Source organism: Aquarana catesbeiana, linkage group LG04, assembly GCF_042186555.1.
Source record: "Aquarana catesbeiana isolate 2022-GZ linkage group LG04, ASM4218655v1, whole genome shotgun sequence".
NCBI classification, from domain to species: Eukaryota; Metazoa; Chordata; class Amphibia; order Anura; family Ranidae; genus Aquarana; species Aquarana catesbeiana.
Genome location: NC_133327.1, coordinates 307,755,575 through 307,771,011, shown reverse-complemented (window position 1 = coordinate 307,771,011; position 15,437 = coordinate 307,755,575). Strand labels below are relative to the sequence as shown.

The 15,437-nt window shown below is 42.7% G+C and overlaps 2 protein-coding genes across 3 annotated transcripts in view; one reads left to right on the top strand and one right to left on the bottom strand.

Moving 5' to 3' along the window:
* LOC141140030 (uncharacterized) overlaps positions 1 to 2,738 on the bottom strand; it is a 67,938-nt gene extending 65,200 nt beyond the window's left edge. Inside the window, exon 1 of the mRNA XM_073626763.1 lies at positions 1,456 to 2,738. Within this exon, the coding sequence (XP_073482864.1) occupies positions 1,456 to 2,728 (1,273 nt within the window). The 5' untranslated portion in view covers positions 2,729 to 2,738. The remainder of the gene's footprint in view (positions 1 to 1,455) is intronic.
* Positions 2,353 to 15,437, top strand: part of ASRGL1 (asparaginase and isoaspartyl peptidase 1) — a 117,403-nt gene continuing 104,318 nt past the window's right edge. The window contains exon 1 of one of the 2 annotated variants that reach the window (XM_073626765.1): positions 2,353 to 2,941. The gene's annotated coding sequence lies outside the window, so the exon portion shown is untranslated. The remainder of the gene's footprint in view (positions 2,942 to 15,437) is intronic. The other variant, XM_073626764.1, reaches the window with a different exon arrangement.

The window sequence follows — 15,437 nt, the reverse complement described above, 5'->3', positions numbered from 1 at the left end:
TGATGTGACATCAGGTGGTAACGTGTTTCGAAGCATGCACAGCTCCTTCGTCAGACCTTCGAAACGCGTTACCACCCACTACCTTCACCTGATGTCACATCGGCCGCATGCATTCCAGCTTGGTTGCAGACCCCGGGCCGCCTTGTCACATCTTTACCTCCTCACCAATTCACATCACCAGGGACTCTGACAGCTGCAGGACAACTCTCTTCCTGAGACAGATGAGGATTACAGCGATCTGCAAGAGGGCTAATTATTATATGCCCTTTGACCTCTTACTATCTTGTAAGTGCTTTTAATCCCATTGTGCCTGTAATAAATCTTTTAACCACTGCACTTAGAGGTGCCTTTCTCTTTCCTTTAAGACCCTCCAGAGCTGCTTCTTCTCTACAAAGTGCTACCTTCAGTGCCATCTCTCCACTGCTACTAAGGACTGGATACCCAGTTTTACCAGAGCGCCCTAATCTCCCTCCTTTCTGGGTTACCAGATCTCTCCTCTCCTCACACTGTGACAGCATGAGGAAAGGAATGCGGATAACTGGTAAGTGTGTTTACATCATGATCAGCCGATCGTGTGGTAAAGAGCCTCTGTCATTGGCCCTTTCCCCTGATCTGTGATGCGCTGTGTCCTAGGAACACAGCTCACCACCGATTGCCAAGAATAGAGCAGTCCTGTCCGGCCATCATTGAACTATAAGGCGGGTACCGGTTAAGGCATTGGCTAAATATAGGTACATTGCCATATAAATATACCGATGTCACCAGCATCCTACCCCTTTATGTGTACTGTGGAGTGGGTGGCCTGGATGCCACACACAATAACAAAAATTCAAAAAAGCATGGATTTTGATGTTCAGAGGATGTGTGGGTTCATCGCTACTAGTCAGTTCTGAAATCACTTACTTAGCACGCACAGGTAAATGGATCCCATTGTTACTTCTCATATCAGGGTTAGCGACCCATCTAAAACTTTAAATCCAACAAATAAAATATTGATAAAGACAACATCACATTTACATATTAAAATTGGTATTTCCGTTTCATTGCCTGCATCATAGAAGCCTAGTAAATTGGTATTTAAATCCAGCTTCATTTTCAGTCTGTTGATCTTAACAATTCCAAGTGAAAAGCTAGTGTTCGATTCATAGGAAAGACGGTTTCCTTTCCACTGTAGATATCTGTTAAAATTTGGAGTAGCATCAGTCACACCCACACACCAGTCATTAGACATACTAACGTCCACTAGGCAGTGGACTTTACTTGATGTATTTATAGGAATGCAGACAGAGCTGATCACAGAAAGTTTACAGTTACAACTGGATGTATTAAAATTACCATACTGATCATGCGGACGCCTAACACATCGCTTCTGTACATGAAGAGGATAATGAGGAAAAATATCAGGATTTAAAATGTTTTTAGCTGTTATTGTTTTGGACAGATTTGAAATCTCACCAGTATGTGAACATTGTGTGCAGTTGAATTTGAAACTCAGGCTCATTTTCTCAGATTTTTGCAATTTCACTCGAGGAGCTGCCTTTTGATTTTCCACCTTTTTTCGTTGACTCCCAGACCACACAAGCTGTTCGATTTGCTGTGACAGAACATCATGCGTGTATGCCAAATGTCGGCCAATGATGACTATGTAGTCAGTGGTTTCCTTGTCAATGTTTTCAATCATTACTTTATCAGCTTCCACGTCAACAACCTGCATCATGTTAACTCGTGGACTTTGCTGTTTGATCAGAGATTGCGACCTACTAAAATCCTTTACAAACAGCAGATCATCTGGCTGTTTGCTTATTAGGTTTATCTCATCCAATGCCTTTTCGGTGGTCGCTTTTGCATCCTCTATCTGCTTTATCGTGGCTGTCATTTTTGAAGTGGTCTCTTCTTGATTGATAAGAATGGCCTGTGTGATCTTTTTAAATTGGCCCCTAACTTGCAGTATGATCTTTTCACAGAGATCTTCCAGAGGCTTGGAAAGTTTAATTGTATTCTCTGTTATCTTTACCAGACCGGCGTTGAGATCTTCGATGTCCTTGCAAAATGTGGACACAATATTTGACAAGGCGGATGTGGTTGATGATAAGGTGGCCAGCTTCTTTTCGTGTGCTTGCTTCAATGTCATGATGTTGTGGCCCTTGTGGGCACCAGCGATGTAGCAGGTGACACAGATACATTGGGCGTCCTGCTCACAGTAGTACTCCAGGAGCTTGTCATGCTCAGCACACTTCCTATCCTGGACAGAGGCAGTGGGCTCCAGCAGGACGTGGCCCCTGTTGGCATGTCTCTCCAGGTGTTTGTGACACAGGGAAACCTCACAGCTGACACAGGTCTTCACTGCTGGACTGGGCTGATCCAGGCAATCCCCACATGGGATCTGGGCGTGCTCAGTGTTCTTCTGCATGGACACAAAGCTTTCTACAATACTAGACAGCTGCAGGTTCTTCTTCAAGGCGGGGAAGTCCTGGTAGTGCTCCTGGCACATGGGACACGTGTACGGTCTGCCCTGATCTTTCTGATGACTCAGAGCCTCGCTGATACACTGCCTGCAGAAACAGTGACCGCAACCCAGCGACACCGGATCCCGGTAGGTGGACAGACACACGGGGCAGGATAACTCGGCCTCCAGCATGCTCCCTTCCGCACCAACGCCCGCCATAGTCACGGCACGAATTGAGGAAGTGACAAGCGGGACCAACAGAGGCCACGTCACTTTCGACATTGTTGTCTGATCGCTCCAAGCGCCGGTCTCCGCAGACATACATAGCGTTATGGTCTCCTCAGTCATGGCCGCCGCTTTGAACTGAATGGACCACAGCTGGAGACAAAGTCACCGCGTAGTTTCTGCCTCTGTAGTCCGTTCTTAGCAACGTAGGCGTGGTTATAGAAAGCAGAGATCAGCTTGCGGTGGTGGGGAGAGCCGTGTGTGAGACAGGTGAGTAGTAATTATGTGTCAGGCTAGTCTCCAGTCACACTGTTAGTTGGGTTATTAGCATTGCTTGTTCTATTGTAACATTTGTGGGAATGCTGGGTATTAAAGTGTTTGTTCACCTTTTATGAAAAGGGGAACCCACACACTACACCCCCTGCTGTACTTGCCTCCTTGGGTGATGTGCTGTCAGTGACCATACATGTAGTGGTCCAGAGATGTAAAATCCCCGCTCATCTCCATTTTTATTCTATAGGGGCTTCCAGGACAGCTCATACACTCACAGCTCTGTCCCTGCTGTGTAAGGGAGCGCTCAACAATAGCTGATTTCACCATATGGTCCCATAGTCAGCTAATGTCAGCGCTCCCTACATCTCATTGACAAGGGGAGCCCAAGCTGACCAGAGCGGATTAAACACCAGTAATTACACAGGAGGTGGGGTGTGAACGTCATTAACCACTTAAGGACTGAGCCTCTTTCTTTACAAGTTAAAAACTCTTTTTTTTTTTTTGGCTAGAAAATTACTTAGAACCCCAAACATTATTCATTTTTTTTTTTTTCTAACACCCTAGAGAATAAAATGGCGGTCGTTGCAATACTTTGTCACACCGTATTTGTGCAGTGGTCTTACAAGCGCACTTTTTTTTTTGGAAAAAATACACTTTTTTTTTTAATTCAAAAATAAGACAACAGTAAAGTTAGCCCAATGCTTTTTTTATATTGTGAAAAATGTTACGCTGAGCAAATTGATACCCAATATGTCACGCTTCAAAATTGCGCCCGCTCATGGAATGGCGACAAACTTTTACCCTTAAAGATCTTCATAGGTGACGTTTAAAAAATTCTACAGGTTGCATGTTTTGAGTTACAGAGGAGGTCTAGGGCTAGAATTATTGCTCTTGCTCTGCCGATCGTGGCGATACCTCATGTGTGTGGTTTGAACACAGTTTTCATATGCGGGCACTACTCATATATGCGTTCGCTTCTGCACGCGAGCTAGGCAGGACGCGTTTAAATTTTTTTTCCTTATTTATTTTACCTTTTCTTTTTTATTTTTACACTTTAAAAAAAACAAAAACGAAAAAAAAAACTGTCACTTTTATTCCTGTGACTCGGTTGAATTGATGATAGGCAACTCCTATCCTCATATTGATTAGTGGTTCCAAATTAATAACTACTGCAGTAGGGAACAGACACAAAAGATACGCTCAGCATCTTTCCAAATTACTGTTCTGCTTTATTATGACGCAATTGAAGGTTTTTATGCACATGATTACGTAGGTATCACATTAATATTACAATTGTACATTTATGGTAACAAGGGGCGTTACATAGGCAGGCTAATTCTAATCAGGACTCGAAAGAATGTAAACATGTACTGAAAACATTATTAGTGCCGTGTGCACAGTGAGGGCAGTGTGCAATACATACAAAATACAATACAATTATATACAGAACGTACAAATTTCCATTACAGTCTCCCCTCTTTTGATCAATATTTTGATCACTAACCATACCTGCTATCACCTTTAACCTGGAACCTCCACATGCTTAGGTGGAGGTAGTCCTGGCCAAAGAGGCAAAAAACTCCATTGTGGAGAAAATAATAGCTGAGCAACTTTTTCATTACCAAATGACTTTTCATTGTGAAAAACAAATGATTGATAAGACATATTTACAGAGTACTGGCTGTACACTCCTGTGGCCAGAATGGCCTTCTAGCTTAATTGTTGGCATGCTGACTTATCAGCATATGTAAACACAGACAATTCTACATAAAATGGAAGACGTACAAAAGACAAAATATGACTTCAACATGGCTAAACTATTTTTCAAATATATATATCCCTTACAATTAAAGTAACTGAATCAAAAAGTACCCTAGACTGTGATCACAAGAGGGAAACAAATCAAACAGAGATTTCTTTAATTTAGTCATTTTTGCAGTGTCTGGTGTGGATCCAGGTGACTTTTCCTTCAAGTTTTGCAAAAACTGTACATGAAATAGATGCTGTATTGAGTCTCCAAACATTTCCTTATATATAAATGTCTCTTAAAAATCCACAAGTCACCTGGCTTTAGTTTTAGATCCTTCCAAACTTTTAGGATCTGGAATTGGGGAGAAAACACATAAATGAGTTTGTCAAAAAAACCTTAAAAGATCAGCAACATTCTCTGTGAGATCTGAATGAAGGACTTCAGCTGCTGAGACAAAATATAAACAAGTGAGTAACACACTCCCAAACCAAATCCCATAGGGAGAGAGTCCAACATCCCCCTTAGGGGCTTGATAAAATATAAGAAAACATTCAGGCAAAAGTTTTCTAGTTTCTTACTCTACTTTGTCCACTACATTGTAGACAGTAAGGGGTGTAAAAATAAAACCTCAAAACTTCTAGTAAGGACTCTCCTATAAAAAATGATTTCCTCTGTTACTCTCTGTACTCCCTGGCACTCTGTACTTACAAACTACTTCTGATAACACTTTTTACTGTGGCCTTTGCAGTAGCATTTGCCACTGGACATCCAAAAAACATGTCCATACAGACAAAATGCATACTCGTAAGATCCTAACTTGGGCATCTGGATATAACTTTTTGTAATCTCTGGGAGGGATGTTCAGCTTTTGGTAACACCTTTGGTAACAGGTAAAACAAGAAGTGGTATGTTATAAAAACAACTGTGGAGAACCCTGGCTCTATCCCATGCTCATTTACTAAGGCAGCCATAACTGCTTGTGACTCATGACACGGTCCATGTGTCAAGCTGGAGGGAAAAGAGTGGCTGGCAGACATAAATGATCACCTTTTCCAAAGTCCTGTTTCATAAGAAGTTGCCCCCTGTGGACCACTTGTTCTTCTCGTTCTGGGGTCCTTAAAGTTGAATTATTAATCCCAGCTATACTGGGCCAGAACTAGGGTGGAATCTGTGAGTTGCACAGACCCATCAAGTGTCCGGGGCTGTAAATGCTGCATCCTTAGTGCATCCTGGTCTGCTTCCATGTGTGAAAGTTAATATGGCTACCTCAGCAAGAACCTGGAAGGCTGAAAACAGCGGATCAAATTAACTTGGCATGCTTTATTGGTTTACCTGCCGAAGTAAAAACAAACTTCTGGCCCTTTAAATGGAACCAAAAGCTCTCTATATCTCGACTATCTATATAAATATACACTCTTTTTACAGCTCACAGGCTTTGCTAAAACATGGAGCTCTGTTTCTTGAGCTGGGGAAAAAGGATCCAATGACTTTGAATACAGAGTATCCTTCTGGGTGATAAACTGCATACTCAAATCTACGAAAAATTAAATATCTGGGTCTTCAGGGAGTGTGTCCTGCACTGGGCTCACAGCAGCTGATTCCTACACCATCAATTTAACACATGTGTCTTTTCCTTTCTTTTGAATAAATGTACGCATTTTTCATTGTTAGATTTGTACATAAACAAACTCATATTTTAAACCTTTCATTAGGCAAACATTTAGTTAGCTGTATATTTGCTGCACAGAATGTCGGACCATTAAAAATTAAATGTTTGACCAAAACAATATCTAACTATGTCTAATAGCACCTTTGCATAAAAGCTGCAGCTCTGATATATCGGGATGAACCCTGCATTACTGGGTCCAGCTTGCATAAATATATTACAATAGCTTGTTTTCTATCATGCTGTTTGTGTAAGAACTCCAGTCTCATGTTTCAAAAGACAACTTTTTCCTGGCAATATTATAATAAATGATAACAATACCCTGCGGTCATGGAGAGATGCCCATAAATCCAAAATATTCTTCTGCTTATACCACTGTACTTACAAGAAAAAGGGGCACATCATTTCACAATCCACACATTCTGCTTTGGATTTCAAAAATAAAAATAAATAAAAACAAAAGGACCAAGAATCTGTATGATGGACCAGAAAGCATCAAAAACTATAAAACAACTGGCTGCAGGTGACATCTATCCTAACAGGGTGTGTGGACTTGATGTGATGGGTCTGTTATATTTAAATTTTATTTATAACAACTCTCACATCATGGACTGACATCAAGTTATTATCAAGAACCTTGAAATTTCATTTTTGTAGAAAAACTTCTTATGTATTCCATCCATCTTGGCTTTGTTAAATATTATGGCAGCTGTATTCCAAATAACAACCTCATCTTAATCTTTTTTTCTCTCAATAAGAGCTTATTGAATAAATGTAAAATTACAAAATTGTTATCTTAATCTAAACTAATCTCATTCATTACAAATTTCCCCATTAACCTCGACTTCATTTCCAACCAAAGGTTGTCTAAACCAGTTTCAATATATCTATATTATTAATAAAATTGTTAAACTCATATTAGAAATTAATACTCATTATTACTTAATTTTACTTAATTTCCCTTTTTTAAATGCACTGTTTCCACTATCAAAAGATATTCAATTTGTGTAATACACGGTTAAATGTAACCTTCATTTTACCATGTTTGGAAAACAGATTCAAAATAATTGTGATCACATTGTTTACCATTAGATTCGTTAACCCGGCACATTTTGTTATAAATGTTTTGTCTAAAAAACAGAAATTGGCATGGTGTCCTTCCAGCTTATCACTGACCACATTCTTTCAGGAGAGCACAAAGGAGGGGGTCACATCTGCGTACGTGACACACACAAGCAATAGAACCAAAGGTCCCAGCATTCGCACACACATACACCAATATCTCTCTAAAATCGCTTACATTTTTCCCATTTGTACACAACACATGCATATCATTCTCTCAATTTCTTTTAACTCTCATTAATATTTTCCTGTCTAAATTCTACTTTCTTTATTTTGTTCAGATATCTTTTATATCTAGCTTCTATGATCAGACGGTCAGCCAGAGTACTCATCCCATCTTCTCTCTCTGACAACATATAAAGTATTCTGTTTTACCTCTCATTTCTCTGTTTCTGATTCTAATAGTTATAGTGCCTGACCCCAAATTCATCCCACAACTTAACATGAAAATGTCCCTTTCTGTCTAGTGTTAATGTCACCCTTGATCCATCCTGCTCACATAGATAGCTGTTTCTCTAGCTGTTTACTCTGCATGATTCTTAGTCCCTGTGGACCTTGGTAACCCAGTTACCCATTGTGGATCCCTGTCCACTCTAACCATTAATCTAGGGGCTCAGTATAGGCGGAACCGCACCTTTGGTTCATATATATAGCGCTCCTCTTGCGCTGGGCATTTTTGAGGGTCTCTTACCCTTCATTCCCTTACTTAATTTAATGCCCATAATGACTGGCCAGTCTTCTCTCTTCTCTACTTGTGCCTATACCCTCTTGCCTCTAAACTACTTTATCTAGCAGATTTACTACATATACCTGTGAACAGCACTATTCTTCCCTTTCTTATCTATAACACTCCGATGGACAATAGACAGGGACAACATAACATATAACCACCAATCAATACAGTTCGATTAAGGGGAGTAAAATAGGTACCCTTTGTCCCGAAAATGCCTTATCGATCAAGGAAGTCTGATAACTCAAATGTAAGCAAAAGGCTTACCTCAGCCGGCAGATTATCAGAAATTCCCGGATCGTCTCAAGCTCCTCGTTTCGGATACTCAGGTTCACCTGGAATCCCCTCCTAAGGCAAAGCTCGCCATGCTGACTCGGTTGAATTGATGATAGGCAACTCCTATCCACATATTGATTAGTGGTTCCAAATTAATAATAACTACTGCAGTAGGGAACAGACACAAAAGATACGCTCAGCATCTTTCCAAATTACTGTTCTGCTTTATTATGACGCAATTGAAGGTTTTTATGCACATGATTACGTAGGTATCACATTAATATTACAATTGTACGTTTATGGTAACAAGGGGCGTTACATAGGCAGGCTTATTCTAATCAGGACTCAAAAGAATGTAAACATTTACTGAAAACATTATTAGTGCCGTGTGCACAGTGAGGGCAGTGTGCAATACATACAAAATAGAATACAATTATATACAGAACTTACAAATTTCCATTACACAAGGAATGTAAACATGCCTTGTAATAGGAAAAAAAAGCATGACAGGACCTCTTAAATATGAGATCTGGGGTCAAAAAGACCTCAGATCTCATATTTACACTAAAATGCAATAAAAAAGTACAGTAATCAGTGCATTTTTATAGTAGTGATCGCTGTATAAATGACAATGGTCCCAAAATAGTGTCAAGTGTCCGATGTGTCCACCATAATGTCACAGTCAAGATAAAAATTGCAGATTGCCACCATTTCTAATAAAAAAAATATGAAACAAAAAATGCCATAAATCTATCCCCTATTTTGTAAACGCTATAACTTTTGCGCAAACCAATCAATATACACTTTTATTGCGATATTTTTAAGAAAAAAAAAAAATGAATACATATTGGCCTAAACTGAGAGAGGATTTTTTTATGTGTATATATGTATATATATATATATATATATATATATATATATATATTTTTGAGAATATTTATTATAGCAAAAAATATTGCTTTTTTTTTCAAAATTGTCGCGCTTTTTGTTTATAGCGCAAAAAATAAAAACCGCAGAGGTGATCAAATACCACCAAAAGAAAGCTCTATTTGTGGGGAAAAAAAAAGGACGTCAATTTTGTTTGGGTGCAATTGTCAGTTAAAGCAACGCAGTGCCATATCGCAAAAAGTGCTCTGGTCAGGAAGGGGGTAAATCCTTCCAGGGCTGAAGTGGTTAAGAATGGTTAGGGTTGGGCTTTTCTTTCACTTTTGAGCCCAATGTGGGAAAAGTTTAAATCCTCCATTGCAAGGAGGCTGTGCCATCACATCTAAGGGCTTTTTTACACTTTGTTCAATTTCAACACACATTAAAACATGTTTCCCGGAGCATCTTTCAGGACAGCACCTGTGAGATCGTGACTCCTCCCACTGGACCACAGGCAACGCCTTCTTCCTCCAGCACCTCCCTACCACGCCTCAGTTTTTGTTTCCTTTGGCCTGGAGGGAACATCTTATGGGAGGGGGGTGGAAAGCCATGATCTCTTGGGTGGTCCTGGGAGACGGGTTCCTCAGAGCCTATTGTGGTCCGGTGACCCACTCCAGTCTTCCACTGGCGGCATGCACGTGCACCGCTGCCATATTTGCAGAGGCTGAGAAGAGTCTCGGCCGCGCCGGAAGTGACGCTCCTATGAGCAGGTCATGGGGTCGACACTCGGAGTAATTTCCGGCAGCCAGGCTCAGGGGGAAGAGGCAGGGCAGGAGCTGGTGACTATTTCCGCTCCATTGCAGTGTCACTATGGAAGTCTAGAAGCGGCGTGTGAAGCCACAAGTGCAGCGCTGCACACCTGCTATGGAAGACGTGGCGTCTGCAGCGGTGGGGACAGGCAAAGGCACTGGCACCAGCAAGGCTCAGGTAGGGGGCAGTTAACTAAGTCTGCCCATTTCTTTACCTGGGGTTCTGGTCTTTTTTTTTTTTCCCCCTGGTGGGGGGGGGCTGTATGGGAACTGGAGGTTGTTTCTTCCCCTCTTAGTGCACCTTATTGGGTGGTCCACAGGTAGAGATTGGGTCTCACAAAGGGTCCCCTGCTTTTTTCCCATTTTTGTTTCCTCTCAGGCCAAAATCTCTGACCCAGGAAAAAAGAAATGCCCCTCATGCAAGGCCAAGATGGAGAGAATTGGAAAAAAGTCCTATGCGGTACTTGCATTACTACTTTAGTGAAAAAGGAATCTGCTTCTGTTTGATGACTTGGTTGTCTCTGTAAAGAAGGAACTCTATGCTACGATTCAATCATTCCATGACTTATTAGCTAATCCGTCTGCGAGCCAGCCCTCCACATCAGAGTCCTCCCAGGGTTCACTTTCTGTCCCGGTGGTAGAAACTGTCGGAAGGTCCTTCTACCAGGGAAAAACGATCCCCCGTGCCTTCTAATGCGGGTTCGGAAGCGGAGGGTGAAGGGGCAGAAGTGGCGCCCTCCAAGTTTAATCTATCCCTGCAAGAAGTTGATGGTCTCCTTAGAGCCTTTCATGTTACCCTTGGCCTAAGCAAAGAGAAAAGGGAACTAACACTACATGACCGTATGTCTAAGTGAGCCTAAGGGGCAAACATTTCCGGTGCGTTCTGACATTTTGGGTTCCATAAAAAAAGAATGGCAAGAACCGGAGAAAAACTTTTCTCAAGAGACGCTTTTGCTTTTGAGGAAGACCCCTCTGCGGTATGAAACAAGGTCCCCAAGCTTGACGCTGCCTTCTCCCAGGTCTCTAGGTCCACCAACCTATCCTTTGAGGACATGGGGATCCTAAGGGATCCAATGGATAAGCAAATGGATCTTTTGCTCTAGAGATCTTTGCAATCGATCATGAGCAATTTAAAGCGGAGTTCCACCCAAAAGTGGAACTTCCACTCATCTGATTCCTTCCCCCCTCCGGTGCCACAATTGGCACCTTTCAGGGGGGAGGGGCGTGCAGATACCTGAATTAGACAGGTATCTGCACCCACTTCCAGGAATAGATTCCTGTGGGATTCACGCCCCCCGCTGTCTCCTGGGAAACACACAGGTCCCACTTATGGGTGGCACTGATGACACTGGGTGGCATTGCTGGGCATCACTGAATTTGTTCCATAATGGTGCCAGTCAGTGCCCATTTGTGGGCACTGATTGGCATAGATTGGGCATTAATTTGCACATGTGGATGGCCATGGGGGACGTACCTGGCCATCCCCATGTTGTGTGCTTCCCTGGTGGTTCTGGCGGCTTCCCTGGTGGTCCAGTGTGGGCATCTGAGGGGGGGCTGCGCTGATAAACAATCAGCACAGACCCCCACTGTCAGGAGAGCTACCGATCGGCTCTCCTCTACTCGCCTCTGTCAGACGCAAGTGAGGAAAAGCCAATCAACGGCTCTTCCTGTTTACATTGTGATCAGCCGTGATCCCCCTTAACCTATTGGCTGTCACCACGCCAAATCCCTCACACTCATCTGGGTCAGTAGGAATGGCAGTAGTGGCCTGGCTGAGGAAGGAAGCTGTGGCCTCATCCAGATTCCCGCTCTTCCTTGCCCTTTTAGCAGGAGGGTGTGGGGGAGGGATCTGGGACTCCGTCTGGCTACTGGCCACGGGCTCCTCCTGACTGACTTTTTCCTGTGTATGAAAATGGGACATAATTTGCTTTTTTTTTTATTTATTTTATTTTTTAAATAGATTTTATTTTATTTTAGGGTTTGGTCATCAATCGCACAATTTTGTTCTCCTCACTGTTGCAAATTGAATGTGGACAAATGGCTAAAACTATCATTCTGACCCCATCATTTTTCATTCTTGTTAAAATCATTTTTGGGCACTAGTGTCTATTGATATGGAAACCACTTTAAGGCAGAAATCTTTGAACAATAAAGCCTAGTTATCATCTTTGTATTTTTGGATACAAATATGTTCAATAATGCTATACCTGGGTCAAGCTGGACTCCTCCACATCTTCGTCCTGTGTGGAACTCTGGAGCTGTGGCCTCAGCAGATGTCGAAGGGAGCGTAGACGGCAATGGCCTGGGTTCTGGTCGGTCAAAATACAGCCTGGGGACATATCGGTCATCGGCTGCTGCTCCAGATCTCTCGGAGTCCATGACCTTGTTGTGCTCCCTTTAAAAAGTACTCCTCAGGTTGGAAATTTTGGTCTTGACATATTTGTCTGCCCTGGGGTACAAAGGCTTCACCAACTTGAGCAGTTTCTCCAACGCTGCCTTCCTCAAGATTTTATTGAAGTAATCTCGATTCTTAACCTTCCAGAGACAGGGCAGCTCCTGGTATAGGTCGATGAATTGTGGTAAAAAATCAGGCGCTGTAAATTTATCCACCATGATAAATGATATGATACCTGCAAGACAGAACACAAGACAAACCATAATGTCTGGCTTAACTCATAAGCTGGTCCCAATATAGGACTCAATCTAAGCAGTATAGGCCACTAACCACCTATGCCCCAAATTCAGATTGTTCCTTCGTTTTATGGCTCCTTTCTTGCGTTTGGGAGCGAACGTCCTTCCCTCCAAGATTGTTCCTACGGCTGTTCCATCGACCGTGCGTTCTGGCTTTATATACACTGCGCATGCGTCAATCTCCGCTCTCAGTGTGTCTTGATGCTGGGGCGTGACCAGGGGTGTTGCTGGGTCTACAAAAGATCTGGGGCTAGAGCCCATAAAAGTCATATGCTTGGGCGGGCATACACGTGTGTGTGTGTGTGTGTGTGTGTGTGTGTGTATCTCTATCTATCTATCTATATCATCTTGCGGCCCGGCTGCAGAGAGGCCACAGCCACCTCCTGAGAGATTCGGGGCTATAGCCCTAAAAGCCACCCCCTAGCGAAACCACTGGGCATGACCATCTCTCTAATGCATGCGACACACACACACGGTGGAACATTCGGAAGGGACAACATGGCGGAATCGGCAGATTACAGGCATCCCTGCAGTGGTCGAGCTCAGAGGAGGCACAAAGCAACCCCCATGAGCAAGGGTGAGATGGTGGAGATGGTGCGAATCCTAGAGAAGCACGACTACGTCTGCAAGCTGCACAATTACGAAAGGCCCAACAGCTGAAAGGACAGGATTTTGGATAAGGTCATCGCCGTTTTGCAGGGTGAATTTTCGGTGCAACGAAAAAAGGACCAAATCAGAAAACTATGGTCTGCTCTCAAACACCGTGAGCAAGACCAAATGGAGTCGATACATAAGATCATCAAAAAAAGTAAGCAATATTTGTATCTAAACAATACAGTGGGGACAAAGTATTCAGACCCCCTTACATTTTTGACTCTTTGTTCTATTGCAGCCATTTGCTAAAATCATTTAAGTTCTTTTTTTTTTTTCCTCATTAGTGTGCACACAGCACCCCATATTGACAGAAAAACACAGAATTGTTGACATTTTTGCAGATTTATTAAAAAAGAAAAACTGAAATATCACATGGTCCTAAGTATTCAGACCCTTTGCTCAGTATTTAGTAGAAGCACCCTTTGATCTAATGCAGCCATTAGTCTTTTTGGGAAAGTTGCAACATATTTTTCACACCTGGATTTGGGGATCCTCTGCCATTCCTCCTTGCAGATCCTCTCCAGTTCTGTCAGGTTGGATGGTAAATGTTGCTGGAGAGCCATTTTTAGGTCTCTCCAGAGATGCTCAATTGGATTTAAGTCAGGGCTCTGGCTTGGCCATTCAAGAACAGTCACGGAGTTGTGAAGCCACTCCTTCGTTATTTTAGTTGTGTGCCATTCCTCCTTGCAGATCCTCTCCAGTTCTGTCAGGTTGGATGGTAAATGTTGCTGGAGAGCCATTTTTAGGTCTCTCCAGAGATGCTCAATTGGATTTAAGTCAGGGCTCTGGCTTGGCCATTCAAGAACAGTCACGGAGTTGTGAAGCCACTCCTTCGTTATTTTAGTTGTGTGCTTAGGGTCATTGTCTTGTTCGAAGGTAAAACTTCGGCCCAGTCTGAGGTCCTGAGCACTCTGGAGAAGGTTTTCGTCCAGGATATCCTTGTACTTGGCCGCATTCATCTTTCCCTTGATTGCAACCAGTCATCCTGTCCCGGCAGGTGAAAAACACCCCCACAGCATGATGCTGCCACCACCATGCTTCACTGTTGGGACTGTATTGGACAGGTGATGAGCAGTGCCTGATTTCGCTTAAAGGGAACATTCTCCCTCACACTCTGGAGAAGAGGAGGAGGAGGAAGAGGCAGATGCACCTTCAAGATACAAACTGTCCTTGGAGCAAGTAGACAGTCTGTTGAAAGCAATGTATGCAACATTGGGAATGGAGGAAGAAAAAAGAATTATCCCTGCATGATCGAATGTATGAAGGGCTTAGTGAAGCAACAGGTCGCACTTTTCCTGTACATTCGGTGATCTCGGAAACCATTAAGAAAGAATGGGCTGACCCAGAGAGAAAACCCTTTTTCCCAAGAGCTCACAAGAGGCGTTTCCCATTTAATGATAATCCTGAGTCACTTTGGAATAAAGTTCCGAAGTTGGATGCAGCTTTTTCCCAAGTGTCCAGATCAACAGATTTGGCATTTGAGGACATGGGTATTCTGAAGGATCCTATGGATAAGAAGGCAGATCAACAACTTAAAAAAGTCTGGCAGTCCATTATGGGGAATCTTAAACCGCTATGGCTACGACCTGTCTCCAGAAATATGGAGTTCTGGCTGAATCAGCTAAAAGCACATATTATAGCTGATTCACCCAAACAGGAGATTCTAGATTCCTTCCCAACCCTTACAGCAGCTGTAGCATATATTTCTGGCACCTCTGCAGAATCAGGATGTCGGCTAGATCAGGGGCCCTGACCATTTCAGCTAGGAGAGCTTTATGGCTGAAAACATGGCTTGGGGACGCAGCTTCCAAAAATAAATTATGTGGAGTTCCATTTTTGGGAGATTTGTTATTTGGTCCTGAGCTAGAGTCTGTGTTAGAACAGCTGATAAGAAGAAATCCTTTCCTGTAAAAAAAGAAAAAAACAGCCGG